Genomic DNA, 14,750 nt, shown 5'->3' with positions numbered 1-14,750 from the left:
ACAAGTAGCAAGTCGGCCTATCAAGCAGTGACATGTCGGCCTAGAGATAGTTATAAGCCGGCCTACAAATATGGACAAGAAGCCTATATAAAGGAGCTCTCGACCTCATTCAAAGGCAATCAATCAAGCATTGAAGGACAAGACAAAAGCGCGAGAAAAAAGTGACGTGAAGCCTCTTGGATAGCGAAGAAGAGAAGAAGGTAGACCGAAAAGATCAGGATTGTTTTTTGGGCTATAGCTCCTCTCACACGTGGGAAAAACTAGGGCATCCACTGCAAAAGAAGGATCAAATTACATTCATGCCTAGGAGCCAAAATTTGGTGTCAAAATAGGTTAAATTGTAGGTCGAGACCTTGAGGAAAAAAAGCCTAGTCAATCGAAGGAGTAAAAGTACTCAAACTACCACATTCGTGTCACAAGTGTGAAAATTACAAGAGGGTACAGGAAGCCATGAATTGTAGGACGAAGGGCCAAAGTTGCAGTCTAGTGTTACAAAGCCGAAATTGATAACACAAAAGAAGTTGCAGCAACATCAAGACAAAGTTGACTTGGTTTGACTTGGCAAGAAAAGAAGAAGTCTGACTTAGTCTTGGAGAGATCTTCGTCAAGGGTCACAAGTATTTTTATATCTATGTCTGAATCTATCAAAATGACTTCATTTTGCAAGGAGAGCAACAAATTGGTTGGGTCATCAAACTTTCTTGCATGGAAGAAGAGGACAAATTTTGATCCTCATAGAGAATGAAGTCATTTGTCATATCAATGGTAAGGTCTCCAAACCATCAAAAGAAGAAGCTCAAGCATTAACGAAGTATATGAAAGGGGAAATAAGGGCTAAGAGGATCCTTATAGAATCCATCCAAGATCCCCTCATACCTTATGTATTGAAGTTGGAGACATCAAAAGAAATATATGAGAAGCTAGTAGAATTGTTCTCTGTGAGCACCAGTGGAGAAGTCATATCCTTGAGAACCGAGCTATACAAAATGAAGATATCAAAGGAAGAAGGAAGAGCCTCATACTTTATGAGGGTGAAAAAAATATGAGACCAACTGCAAGAGTTGGGAGAAATAATGTTTGATAAAGAGATGACCACAGTGGTGCTCAATGCACTACCGGAGGAATGGGGCAACTTCGTATCAAGCATCTACGGAAAGAAGGAAGCCACCCAATTCAATGCACTTTGGTCATTGTGTAAGATTGAAGACACCAGATTGAAAGCAAAAAGCGATGTAGGATCAAACGAGCAAGTTCAAGCATTTGCTGCTATGGCTAGGAAGAAAGAAAAATTTGCAAAGTTTGGTCCTTAGAAAAAGAATAAGATCGATATTTCAAAGATCCAATCCTATGGTTTTCAAAAATATGGGCACTACAAGAGAAATTGTCCTAAACTCAAAAAAGAAAACAAGAAAAGGAAAGAAAGAATTGAAGCCCATATCACCGAAGAAGTAGAACCTATAGAACCTAATGAGAAGAAATCCAAAGGGATAGATCTTCACTATTAAGGTCTCTATAGCAAGGAGAAGTAGGAGGTGAAAAGACCTCTACCATGATGAGAAATATATATCATGATAGAAAGAATTGTAAGCATGATAGGATGCATCATATTAGAAGATGACATCATACAATTGAAGCAAGAGCTCATGACATCATTATTGAAGCATGAAAGGATAGTTGAAGTAGAAGTCTACATGGTTGTAGCAGTCATCATAGAAAGGAAGTAGCTCTTGGTAACCTCATTGAAAGCATAACTAGTACTTACGGGTAGAAGAAATTAATCTAGCATAGAGTTCATCGTGAATCATCACCATTAGCAAGGAGCGATGAGGACAATCAAGATCCTTTGTTGGAACCTTCATTAGAAGGTTCACCGCAATTGGAAGAAGCAAGTGTCTTGTTGATCATTTCACCTTGTGTGGAATCCATTGTTTGGAAGGATGATGGTATGGTGACGAAGGAGTGCAGCATGTCAAGATGGTTGAAGTACTTACAATCAAGGAAAGAAAGTTGTCGAAGGAAGTCTAGATGACCAAAAGGAGAAAAGAGGTATGTATATGTTTAATAGATTAAGTCATGCCATCATATAGTTGCCGAAAGTATGGGTAAATGTTGTACCTCATAAGCATGATCAAAGAAAAGGGATCTCTTCCTGTGGAAAGATGCATGAAGGCATGATTCACATATTGACAAGATGAAATCAACATAATATGTCTTCATATGGAATATGAGGTAGTTGATAAAGATGAAGGAATCGTGGATTAAAGTTCCTAGGAAGAAATATGTGAAGAAAGAAAGAGGAGATCGTGAAAAATGCAACTATGATCACATAAGAAAAGGAAATCAACATTCGATGACTAGAAGAATTAGACATGACATCTCCATAAAATGTATGAAGACCCTAATAAGGTTTGTAAATAAAGGATACCCTTGACATTGAAGTCTTGGAGATATGTCTATGAATGTGCAGGATATTGATATTGCAAGCAAGCAGATGTCATGATGAAAGGCCATCACAAAAGGTAACTTAGATTTGATAATCATTGTTTATTTTTGAATTACCTCTGGATGGGTTGACACAGGGCTACCGAAAGAGAGTTGTAGGTGTCAAGTTGTGTTTTTAAAACCGGAACTGGTGACCGGACCGGTCCACCTAATGAACTGGGTTACCGATCGGAACTGTTTGAACTAGGACTAGTTAGGTCTAAACGAACCGGTTTTAGAAAAATACATTAAATGATTAATTTTTAATGAAAGAAAATTATTTCTGAGATTTAAAACCATGATTCCAAGCCAATAAAGACAAAATTTTGCTCATTTATATACCATGTAAAGGTGAATATATCAAAATGGCACCGAGTGCAATACATATCATCGACAAAATAGTAAAACACATAAGCAATGAAGCTCTAAATGGCCTATAAAGTCCAAAAACAATGTTGCAAGCTATGAGGCCATTGGCCTACTACAAGTCTACAGTGATGAGTGTACACATGATCAATGGTTCAATCATCAAGTTCGTCACCACTACTAAACACAGGATCATCATTAGGAGCTACATAGACATCATCTGGTTCAGAGTCTGAGGATGCCTCAGCTTGATCTGCAACCTCAGTAGCAATGCCACCAATAACAATAGAAGTGGACCTAATGGACCGTTGAACTGATATATGTTGGTTTAAGTTCAAAGAAGTTGCCAAATAGATTTTAGGTTTTGTACTGAAAATTAGAAACTAGTCCTAGAACAGAGATAAGTGTAAACCAAAGAAAAAGAAATGGCAAGTCATGTTGAAACTTCACACAAATAAATCCAAGTATTGCAAGTAAAATATATTTTTCATATCCATAACTAAGCAAGCCACAAAAGTTGAGTTTTTTATCCACGCAGTTATATTCAATCATAACAGTATTGCATATCAGGTAGTAGTACAAAGTTTTGATGACCATTATGCAAGTACACATTGCATGTTACTATTATATGTACATTTTGAGATTTGCTCCTGCTATTCTGTAATACTGAATACAAAAGCTCCTAACACTTCTAGAATTTTTAAATCACCAAGCTTCTCCTAAAAGCACTTCATAGATTAAGCTTATCAAACAAATGACTTTGCAGTTCATATGTTTTATATATTTTAACACTATTAACTATTGACAAGCATACATCTATCACAAATTGGGCCATATATGATATATACCTATCAAACGGATTTTGGCAAGATGACCATAACTTTTTCCACAATTGTTGTTATTGTGGTAGAAAAGAAATTCATATTTATGGTCAATTATAGAGAAAGTTATTTGATAGGGATTCTTAGTTATTTTATTTGCATACATGAGTGGCTCCATCCCTTGCAGATTCTAGTTTTTCAGAAGGGACAGAGACCATCCCGAGAGTTTGTCTTCCCTTTGTATATTTGCATATTTGAAATTTTGATGAGCATAAAGGATTTAAGAAGTCATATGTCACAAGACCTCCGTATTGAAGTATTTAAACCTTGCAAATGTTTCCAAAATGAGCATCTCATACAGCCATGGCAGTTAACCCGCCGGTTTACGACGAAACCAGCTGATTTGACCACAAACCAGCCGGTTCCGTCCTAAACCGGCTGGTTAGGGCTCAAAACAGGGGAAATGACCTTGTTGACCGGGTTTTTTAGCCGGTTCGAACCGGTGGCCAGCCGGTTTGACCGGTTACCGATTAGGACAACCGGTTTTAAAAACTATGGTGTCAACTACAACTAGCACTCACTGGTTGGATGGAAGATCCTAAAAGAAAACATGACTTGAAGAGGTAGTTGTATGAAGAAAAGCCATATGTCGCCTAGATGATCACTTTCTGATAAAGAGAAGGATGACATGATTGATTTCGTTCGTGAAGGAAAGTGATGGATGGCCAATGCCCTATGAAAGATGAAGGCTCCATAATGAATAAGTAGTAATTCATGACATCGAATGAAGGAGCTCTTCAAGCAGCTAAAGGTACAACGATCTCCACCAAAGAATAGATAGTTGTTGTTGGAAACAAGTCCGTGGTTAAGAGGGAGCTTGGAAACAAATCCCTGGTTAGGAGGGATCTTGGACAAGTCCTTGGATAAAAGGGAGCTTGGGTACATTCCTGTTATAAGAATGGTTAGATCTTCCGCAGTTCAGAGGGAAAGATATACACATCATTCTTCTCTTCACTTCGTGGAGAAAGAATGGAGGATTAGGTAAGCAACTGGCATCCGATACTCTTTGAGGATGAGGTAGAGCATCCAAGATAAGAATAGTTGTAGAGGAAATTGAGGATGTGGTATTCCAAGATAGGAATTGTCCTAGAAGGGCATACCTTGTAAACACCCGGGTGGGGTATGTGCCTTGAGAGACAATGATGATGGTGTTTATCAATCATTGGCCTCGCCAGCGTTGTGCTCTGATCTTGTGGAGAGATAGAGTTGTTAGTCAAGGCCTTGTTATGTGACAATGTTGGTTATTTTGATGAAAAGAGAGGGCTTACCAATCCGACTCTTCTTATGAGAATTCTTCATATTGAGGAAATCCAAGTACCTTGTATGGATTATGAATACCTCCCTAGCTAAGTCACCTGACACGGGGATTCGGGACACGTAGGATTCGGGATTCGTGGTGTCGGATTCGGGACACGCTGACCCCCCGAAACAGGGCACGTTAGGACACATTATATATTATTTTATTAAAAATATATATATAATATATATTTAAAAAAAATATATATGTATATATATTAAAAATTAGATATTATCATATTTCTTACACAAATTTTAATTAATGATACAAATTTATTGATTTCAAACATAGATCTTCATCTATAGCTATTAGCATGCATAGTACATACAAAATTCAAATAAATGTCAGTGGTACTGGTCACATAAATGATAAATCTAATAAAAATTTAAATCATGATTCATAATTCATAACTGAAAGACAACTTACAACTACAAGATAGTAAGATAAACACACTGACAACTGTAGTTTTCTCATTAAGTCATCAAATCAAAATGTGTTACATAGGTAGTGTTGGTGCAATGCCAATGGCAAATAGAAATAGAAAATATAAAACAACTACAGGTATACAAGCCTCAAGGCATCAATCAGCATCAGAATCAGCATCACTGTCCCCATCATCATGGTCCCCACTGCTCTCCTCTACATCCTCCTCCTCCCCTGTATCCATAGTCGCCTTTGCATCTGCTGGTATGGAGGCTGACCCCTCTAAGTCATCACATCTAATAAGCTCTAGCACTGGACCATTGAGATCCATGTTGGCCAATGCCAACTCAACAATGGTGTCCAGACCCATATCATCAGGAACAGTGTTACTTGGGAGCGGGAGCGAAAGCGGGGAGCGGGAGCGACATATTCAGAAGCTCTTGGTTTGGTGCTCTTGATTAAATACGAGTTCCATACCCTAATACATGACAAAATTCAATGGAAACATTGCAATCCCCCAATCCTAAAATCCTGAAAAACTGATAAGTCTGCTGGATTTTGAATGAAATCTAAAATTCTACTTTCTCCATATCAAAACCAATGAGGCCGGAACCACTCTCAAACATCCTGAGTCATTTCATGGTAATGTTAAAAATTTAAGTAAAAGGATGAAAATGAAGATCAAGGAGAATGTCACTTTTACTTTAAGAATTTAACATTACCATGAATAGCATATCAATACTAGGGCCTAGACTTGATTATGAAGCTGCCAAAATGCTCTACTCCTTGCTGCAACAGCACAAATCACTTACCAAATGAAAATATTAATGAGCAAACACGCCCTTTTCATACCCGCGTTGAGCTTAGCGAGTCCTGGAAACCGGACACGTGTCCTAAAATCGCGACACGCCCCTGAAAATCGTGACACGCCCTCGGACACGACGTGTCCTGTGATTTGGACACAAATCCGGACCGAATCGTGTCGGATTCGCCAGATTCGGGATTCGCAGGGGGTTTAGGACGAATCCGGTTTCCTAGCTCCCTAGTTAAGAGGGAGTGTTGAAATATGTCACTAGGTTCAGTCTTGATAATGACATATGTAGTCATGATTTTATTTGATGTAAAGAAGAAAAAAATAATTTATTATTATTGTTCTTGAGGCATGGGTTTCATGCTCAAGAGAAGTTTATTTTTAAGTTAAGCTCCCATTGAGTGCTTCTAGGTCAATTGAGTCATTGTCGTGTATTGAAGACCAGTATGGGCATGTTACATATTGTAAAGAAAAATATTATTTGAGTCAACAAAGACCCTCCAAGACCTCGTCATAATACAAGTAGCAAATCGACCTATCAAGCAATGACATGTCGAACTAGAGATAGTTATAAGTCAGCCTGCAAACATGGACAAGAAGCCTACAGAAGGGAGTTGTCGGCCTCATTTAAAGGCAATCAATCAAGCATTGAAGGACAAGACAAAAGTGCAAGAAAGAAGTGACAAGGAGCCTCTTGGACAGCAAAGAAGAGAAGGAAGACCGAAAAGATCAGGATTGTTTTCTAGGCTATAACTCCCCTCACACGTGGGAAAAACTAGGGCATCCACTACAAAAGAAGGATCGACTTACAGTCATGCCTAAGAGCCAAAATTTGGTGTCAAAATAGGTTAAATTGTAGGCAGAGATCTTGAGGAAAAGAAGCCTCGTCAATCGAAGGAGTAAAAGTACTCAAACTACCACAACCTATCACACGTGTGAAAATTGCAAGAGGGTACAGGAAGCCGAGAATTGCAGGAGGAAGGATCGAAGTTGCAATCTAGTGTTATAGAGCCGAAATTGAGAAAGAAAAAGAAGTTGCAACAACATCAAGACAAAGTTGACTTGGTTTGATATGGCAAGAAAAAGAAGAAGTCTGACCTGGTCTTGGAGAGATCTTGGTCAAGGGTCACAAGTCTTGAAATTTTTCAATTCAAATTCTATAAGAAGAGAAGAATTATTGTGGGTTTTCCTCTGAAGAGGAGAGGTTTTCGCCCTAGTCGATAGCCTACATCTTGTGTCCTATTGTTTCATTGATTTTATTGTTTGGTAGTTGTTTGATGATAGAGAACACTAATAATAATCAAGTGAAAGAAGCTAATCAAGTGAAGTAAAAATTCATCACAGGCAGTTATCAAAGTAGGAGAAATCACTTCATTTGATGCCCTAGATTTCTCAACACCACTGGCACTAGGTGATTTGCAACCTATGAGGTGATTAGAGACAGGGGGCTAGGAAGCCCTATTCTTGGTGGGCAACTCATGCGAACACAAGCCCTCCTCTACAACAGTTAGCCAAGAGGCTCCTCTCTCAGGTTACTTAATCCTCTTGTTGCGAGAGGAATTAGAGCACATATGGGAATTTCTATAGTGTCAAGAAGAGCAAGCTTGAGCAATCTAGGGCAGAGACAATGATGTATGTGCACACCAACCTTCGTCTTATTTACAGGTAGAGAGATGAGTGGTTGAAGGGAAAGACAAAGATGCGGGATGTCTTTCCTGATGATATGGCTTTGGACAGCAGTGTTGAATTGGCATTGGCCAACTTGCATCTTAATGAGCCAGTGCTAAAGCCAGTCACTTTTGATGGATGTTGATACTCTTGAGGAGTCATCCTCCACACCACCAGATGCAGATATTACATTGGATAGATAGGAGGATGCAAAGGAGAGCAGTGGTGACCATGACAATGATGTTGATTTTGATGATGATGATTGATGAGCTACCTACTACCTTGTAGTGGTTTTGTATTTGCTATTCCTATTTGCCATTGGCATTGCTAGTCAGGAGTCCTCAAGACTCAGTGCCTACTACATATGTAAAACATTTTGATTTTGATGACTTAATGAGAAAACTACAGTTTCTTGTCTTTTTCCTATTTGATCATTGATGAATCTGTCACAATTGTATTTGTATGCATAATCTTACAACTTACAAATTTACAATGTAGAATCTAGATCTGTCTGAATTTGTATCATGAATAAGAATTTGTGTAATATGAAATCGTTGAAATATGTATTTAATATTAATTTTTAATATATATATATATATATATATATATATATATATATAATGTGTCCTACGTGTCCTGTTCTGGGGGGTCTATGTGCCCCATTTCGGACACTCGAATTTGTGTCCTGTGTGCCCCGTGTCCCCATGTCAGGTGACTTAGTTTATAATATATGGTCCTATAAACCATTAGAGTTCTAAACAATTCCCCTTAGAATACTTCAAGATGTCAAAAGAGAAGAACATCAACCTCTCCCTCAACTAATAAAAAAAATTCTTGGAGAGTACACTTGCATTAGGATCTTTTGTCAATGTATAGGAGAGACCTAAAATAGACAGAAAATAGAGAATTCTAGATACATTGACATGCAGCTTCAGTCTAACCTTGTTGTTATATGATATTAGCCGTATCAAGTTAGCACTGACTTTCACAGTGGCAGGTTGCCCAAGTTGTATTCTGCAAAATAAATATATCAAAGTTCTTGTCAAACATGTCTGCCAATAAATATTCTTAAAACATTCTTCTTTTAGCAAGCTAGCAAAAGTGAAAATTGAAAGTTGAAGGACTGTCAATTATGTTATGTCACATGTGCCTAATAATTGAATCTGATAATGCATCATCAGTAAGAAAGTAATGAGAACGCAAACTTTAAACTAAAAGTAAAATGTGGAGCCATCCAACAAAAGTACAATGTGGAGCACATCCAACAAAAGTACAATGTAGGTGCAAAAGCATCTCCTGGAACAAAATTCAAAAGCAGAAAGAATAAACTAGGAAAATATAAGAAGCAGCCTAAAAACTAGAGTACAAGATAAAGCACTGAAAACTGAGAGCAAAGCCATGCTACTAAGCCAAAAAATTATGTCCAAGCCAGCTAAAGCTAGCTGTCAAATGCAAGAGACGGAGTAGGGGCAGTGTCCTCCTTCGAGTTGTCAATTGCAGTGAAATAGCCAATGCACTGTCAGATGATATCTACTGGAGAATGACTGAGTTTGAGGGGCACTGGTATGATCCTCGGGAAGGCACAAGAATGAGGAACCCTAGCCCTCCTAACATTCAAGGTAGCAGGAAAGTGACTACAAATGGAATTAGATGGAACTGTGTAATAGTGTGTTGTGCAGGGCCCCTTGTCTTGTAGCCTCATTGATCTGATCTATCTACTAAAATACTAGGGAACAATCTATGCCACAAGAGACAACTCATAAGCAGAGGGTAGCCCCCAAGGGGGGGGATGAAAAGAAATCCAAGACCTCACCAATTCGATATATGAGGTATCATGGGGCTCTCCCTGCAACTTGTTGTCTCAGTCAGATGAGACGCATGTGTGGCAATCCTGGGTCAACTTCTGAATATATCTGGACACTTAAGTTACAGCAGTTCAAACAGGGCAATGAGAGTGCACTTTCTTTCTTCTAGATTCAGAAGTATGGCACATTAGATTATGTAGGAGAGGTTGTTGCTCTACTTCCAGCAATCTATACTCAGCAGTTTTCATGTGCTAGTCATTGTTTCCAACTTTGGAAAAAGACTTTCAAATATATTTTAACCAGTTTTCTAATTTTGACTTAAATCTAAGATTAGTTAGGTAAGACGCTTGCAGTCTAGTAAGAGGATGCAGATCCGAAGTAATTCCTATCTCCTGCTGGAGTGCACTAATAAAAGACTATCTATCACCCAGAGACAAGCACACAGATCTCATGACAGCAGTAGATCTAGGATTCAAATCTTATTTTGTAAACCCTAATGAGACCACTTTTCTGATATGTAAGGCTGGGATATTGGACTTTTATTCAGTCAATTCAACAAGCAGTGAAATATTTGTTGTTTTTCCTGTAGCAAATTTCAGTTCAGAATTAATAAGATACCAAAAACAGCTTTTGACAGTCCATCAACTGTGTTTCTGTTATACAATTTCTGCAATATGTGTTTATAGATTCTAGTATTCTTAGAGGTGGAGTTTTGAAAGGTTTTCAATTTTCAGCTATAGAGCTGTTTTAGGACTTCTTTTAGTTCAGAGTTTTCCTATCATAGTCTAGACTCTAGATAACCTAACATATCAGTGTCTGGAATCTTCAGATTTCCTCAATGAAGAGATGAGCTGTCCAGAGTAGAGGCTTGTTGGATTGTTTCAATGGGAAGTATGCCCAAGCTTCAGTGATTAAGACAGGATTGTGCTAAAGATCAGCATACAGACATGAGAAGAGTTGTGGGGTGAGAAGCCTTTGTTGATCCAGAGATCATAGTGTTCAGGAAAACAGGCTATTTCATTACTGGACAAACACCTTCAGTAACCACTCACACAACCAGATCAAAGATCATAATGTCAGTATTTTTATGTAATTAAAACCCTATTAGAAGGAAACAGTCCACAGCCTCAGCTAACACATCCATTCGAGGCAATCTTATTAATGCAAAAGAAAAAAGTTTGCATAAGAAAGTTCTCGCAATCAATCATTAACATATAGGGTGTTAAGCCACGAATCAATAGCCACTAGTATTGCGGGGAATATGAGCCATCAGATCACTCTATGTCTAGAACAGATCATGACCATCGGATTACAATACAATTAATGCATACTAAAGAAACATACTTTTACCTAATAGACACATTATACCAAGTTGAACTTAACTAACTCCCAAGTGCCTAAATATCCTAGCATCCCCCGTTAAGAAACTTGAGATAGGACTGAAAAATTTACAAAGATAACAAATAGGAGAAGAAAAGAAGCATTAAATCCAAATCCTTAATGACAACTTCCTGAACTCCTAACATAGATCGAAGTTTAGAAAACTTTGTTTTTTTAAGAGACTGAAAATGTATGCAACTTGATCACCTGTAGGGCAAAAGGGCACCTCAATAACTTGATCATGAATGGGCTTTATGATGAAGTGCATCTGTAACCCAATGTGTTTTCCATGCTGATATTGAGCTAGATCTTTGGCTTGCTTGAGGGCACTTTGAATATTACACAAAAGGGTGGTCAGATGCTGCTGTTGGAATCCAAATTCTGAAAGGAATTGTTGAAACCACAAGACTTTTTGACTTGCATTAGCCATTGCTCGATATTCTGCTTCTGCTAAAGAAAGAGCAATAGCCTACTACCTTTTACAACCCAAAGTGACAGAGGTCTGAAACCAAGATTGAAAACATTGCCTGCAATAGACTTCTGATCATCAAGGTCACCAACCCAATCCAAATCAGTGAAACCAACCAACAAAGGAGTCCCCCCTTGAACTGTAATATATCCCACACTGAACTATACCCCAGATATACCAAACTATCATTTTTATTGCTTTCCAATAACTTTCATGGGGTGTTTGCATATATCAAGCAACAACACCAACAGCAAAGGAAATATCAAGGCGGGTATGAGTCAAATATAAGAGGCTACCAACTAACTGAGATACAAAGTGGCATCAACTTTGAGCATACTGCAGGTGCCAGCAAGTTTGACTCCAAACTGAAAAAGAGAAGGGGTTGGTTTACAATCTTCCATGTGAAAATGCCAAAATGGCCAAGAATGTCATATGCATACTTAGAATGCGAAAGAGAAATCCCTTCCTTGGTTTGCAACACTTTAACGCCAAGGAAATAATGCAAATAGCCTAAGTCTATCATTTCAAACCTATTCTTAAGGCTTTATTTCATGTGGGTCAAAAGTTTATGGTCACTAACAGTGAAGGCAAAGTCATCAATATTAAAGAACAAGCATTATGAGATGGCTTCCTACTACGATTCAATCTCTTGGCTAGGTGGGGCACTTTAGGTCTAAGATCTTAGCCTAAGCCTTGGTCTTATGTAGAGAAAGTTTCCTTTGGTTATGGCACCAAAAGAAAATGTCGAGTGTTCCCCCAATTTTCAAAATAAGCAATAATATTGGCCGCTGATCTTATAATAATAGGACAACAAAAAATGGAAAGCTCCTTCGCCTTAGTCTCACACATGTAGCAAAGCTCGCAAACCATATCCAATCACAACATGTGATGATCGATCCCAACTCAAAGTTTGTGGGAAACTATGCAATTTTAACCAAGAGGGACCTTGATGGTATTGGTATGTATCCAGTTTCCATGTGTTCACCACCACTGAATGATATGGTCATCTCTCAACACTCCAAAGAATGCTCATAGTAGAAGGCCATCTTCGTGCCCAAACTTTAGAGGAGTGTAGTCCACATAACCTACATCAACTATCTACAAATGTCTTCCTTGAATATTCGATCCAAGTCCTACTTAGGTGACTGTGACTCGAGGCATCAAGGGACTACCTAAATTAGGCGGGGGGATGAACTGAGGAGATAGCCACATGACTTGAGGCATCAAGGGAGTACCTAAATGGGGGAAGATGAATAGGGGAGATAGCCACATATTGGATCAACCAAGAGACTTATATAAAACACAAACAAATCCACCCAGAGGAGTTGGGTGATGAAATAGCTTCTAAGAAGCAAAATGTAAGATAGGTCTAATGGAATATCCTAAAAGTCATGTCCCACATGTTTGGACCTTGTGGAGGAATGAGACCAACTAAATGGCTTCCAATCATAGCCACTAGGCCCCATACCCAACCTAAATAAAGAGATAAGGGATGGTATGCTTGTATTTAATGATATGCCTAAGGGGAAAGGTTTGGACCTTCTAAGTGCTAGATCAATTGGAGTAAGGCAAGACTGGTCCCCATAGTTAATAAACGTAGAGGTCTAATAATAGTGTAAAGGAAATGCACCTAAGGTAAAATGAGTTGAAAGTGGTTTTAGAAGCACTCGTGCTTAAGGGCAAGGAAGCCACAACCCTTATTAAGTCCATACTAGAGAACGTGTCATACGTTGAAACAACAACCTAAAAACACACATGTCAATTGCAGATCTAGTTCAAAGACAATTGGCCTTTTATATCCCAATTCAAAAAAGGGTCATGTGCGAGAAATCTATTAACTATTAAAAATTAAGTATTCTTTTGATGTATCAAAATGCCAAAAAACAACAATACAAAATGAATATAGTCTAGGCAAACATTGTAGGAAGCTCAAATAGGACTAAAATGTTAGAAAATCAATTGAACCTATTACAACAAAATCTAGTACCCCCAAATGATGTAAAGTCCCTATTGCCTCAAAATCTAGCAAGGCTTGCAAGAGGCGTCACAAGACTAAAGCCAGACTATGACACAACAATGAGGTGGATGCCACTGTCACCTCAACACTCCACCTCCTGCTCCTTAATGGAATTTTCACCACAAGGGAGGCATCCTAGTATAGGTCACCTAAATGGTATTCTAGGTTAATAGGATCAAGGTAACACTTTGATCGGCTTAATCAATGTAATTGGACTAGGAACAAGGCTCAATTCTTTGTGATAAGGAACAACATACCCATGAAGAGAAATATAAGGTAACACTTGTAGCCTAGGGTTTTCAAGATATGGCTCAACATTAGCATAGTTAGGCATACAATAGGAAAGACAAAGTTTGTTTGAAAGGTATGATCAACAAAAAGAACAACAAACCTTCAAATGACCCCAATTTGAAGCCTTAATGCAAAATTAGGGTTTTTCAAGCCCTAGAATTGCTTAGGGTTGACGACATCAACCCAAGGAAGCACTTTCAACCATGCAAATTGCTAGATTTTGATATTTTGAGGCCAAGCTAGGTGAAAAGACTTCATAATCACCTCAATAGCCAAGCCCTAGTTGAATTCAGCATGAAACACTAACCCTAATAGCTTCCTTGAAGGGCCAAAACTCTAGGAAGGAGAGTAAGATGAAGTTTTATGAGTTTTGATAACCAAGATGGATGCCAATGCCTTCTATCTACTTGGGTGATGGAGTCTTAGAGATTTTGATTGTGGAAATATCAAACCCTTGAAGGGAGTAAGGGGGGAACCCTAGGTTTTCAATTGCTAACTCGAGCTATCATTTTATGAGGAGAGAAATTCACTAGAGAAAAGATCAGTAAGAGGTTTTCTAGGGAGTTCTAGGATACAAAATTAAAGCATGCAAAATTGACCAAGCATTTCATATAAATATAAACATTTAGACATGGACCATTGAAACCCTAGCAATATCCATTACATGCAATAATCATAAATGATATCTCCACAACAAGCACTAGTCTCCAATAGCCAAAAATCCACATAAGATCACATCTCCACAAAGTAACAAAGTACAAATAGCTAGGTCGAAATCTTTTAGAGAGGTTGAATTCGACAAAAGTGATGCATTGATGATGAATAAATGAAAGAAGTGAACCTCTATTTATATGAGGTATC

The 14,750-nt window shown here is 38.3% G+C and overlaps 1 protein-coding gene across 1 annotated transcript in view; it reads right to left on the bottom strand.

Moving 5' to 3' along the window:
* LOC149185400 (proteasome subunit beta type-6-like) overlaps window positions 1-14,750 on the bottom strand; it is a 129,933-nt gene that overhangs the window by 47,527 nt on the left and 67,656 nt on the right. The window contains exon 5 of the mRNA XM_089417923.1: window positions 8,869-8,941. Coding sequence (XP_089274049.1) covers window positions 8,869-8,941 — 73 coding nt within the window. The remainder of the gene's footprint in view (window positions 1-8,868; window positions 8,942-14,750) is intronic.

Source organism: Pinus tabuliformis, chromosome 3_2 (assembly GCF_031772625.1).
Source record: "Pinus tabuliformis cultivar Carrire ecotype Pingquan chromosome 3_2, CPIR1, whole genome shotgun sequence".
In the NCBI taxonomy this organism is placed as follows: domain Eukaryota; kingdom Viridiplantae; phylum Streptophyta; class Pinopsida; order Pinales; family Pinaceae; genus Pinus; species Pinus tabuliformis.
The sequence above is the reverse complement of the archived record's forward strand: the minus strand, read 5'-3'. Positions and strand labels throughout refer to the sequence as shown.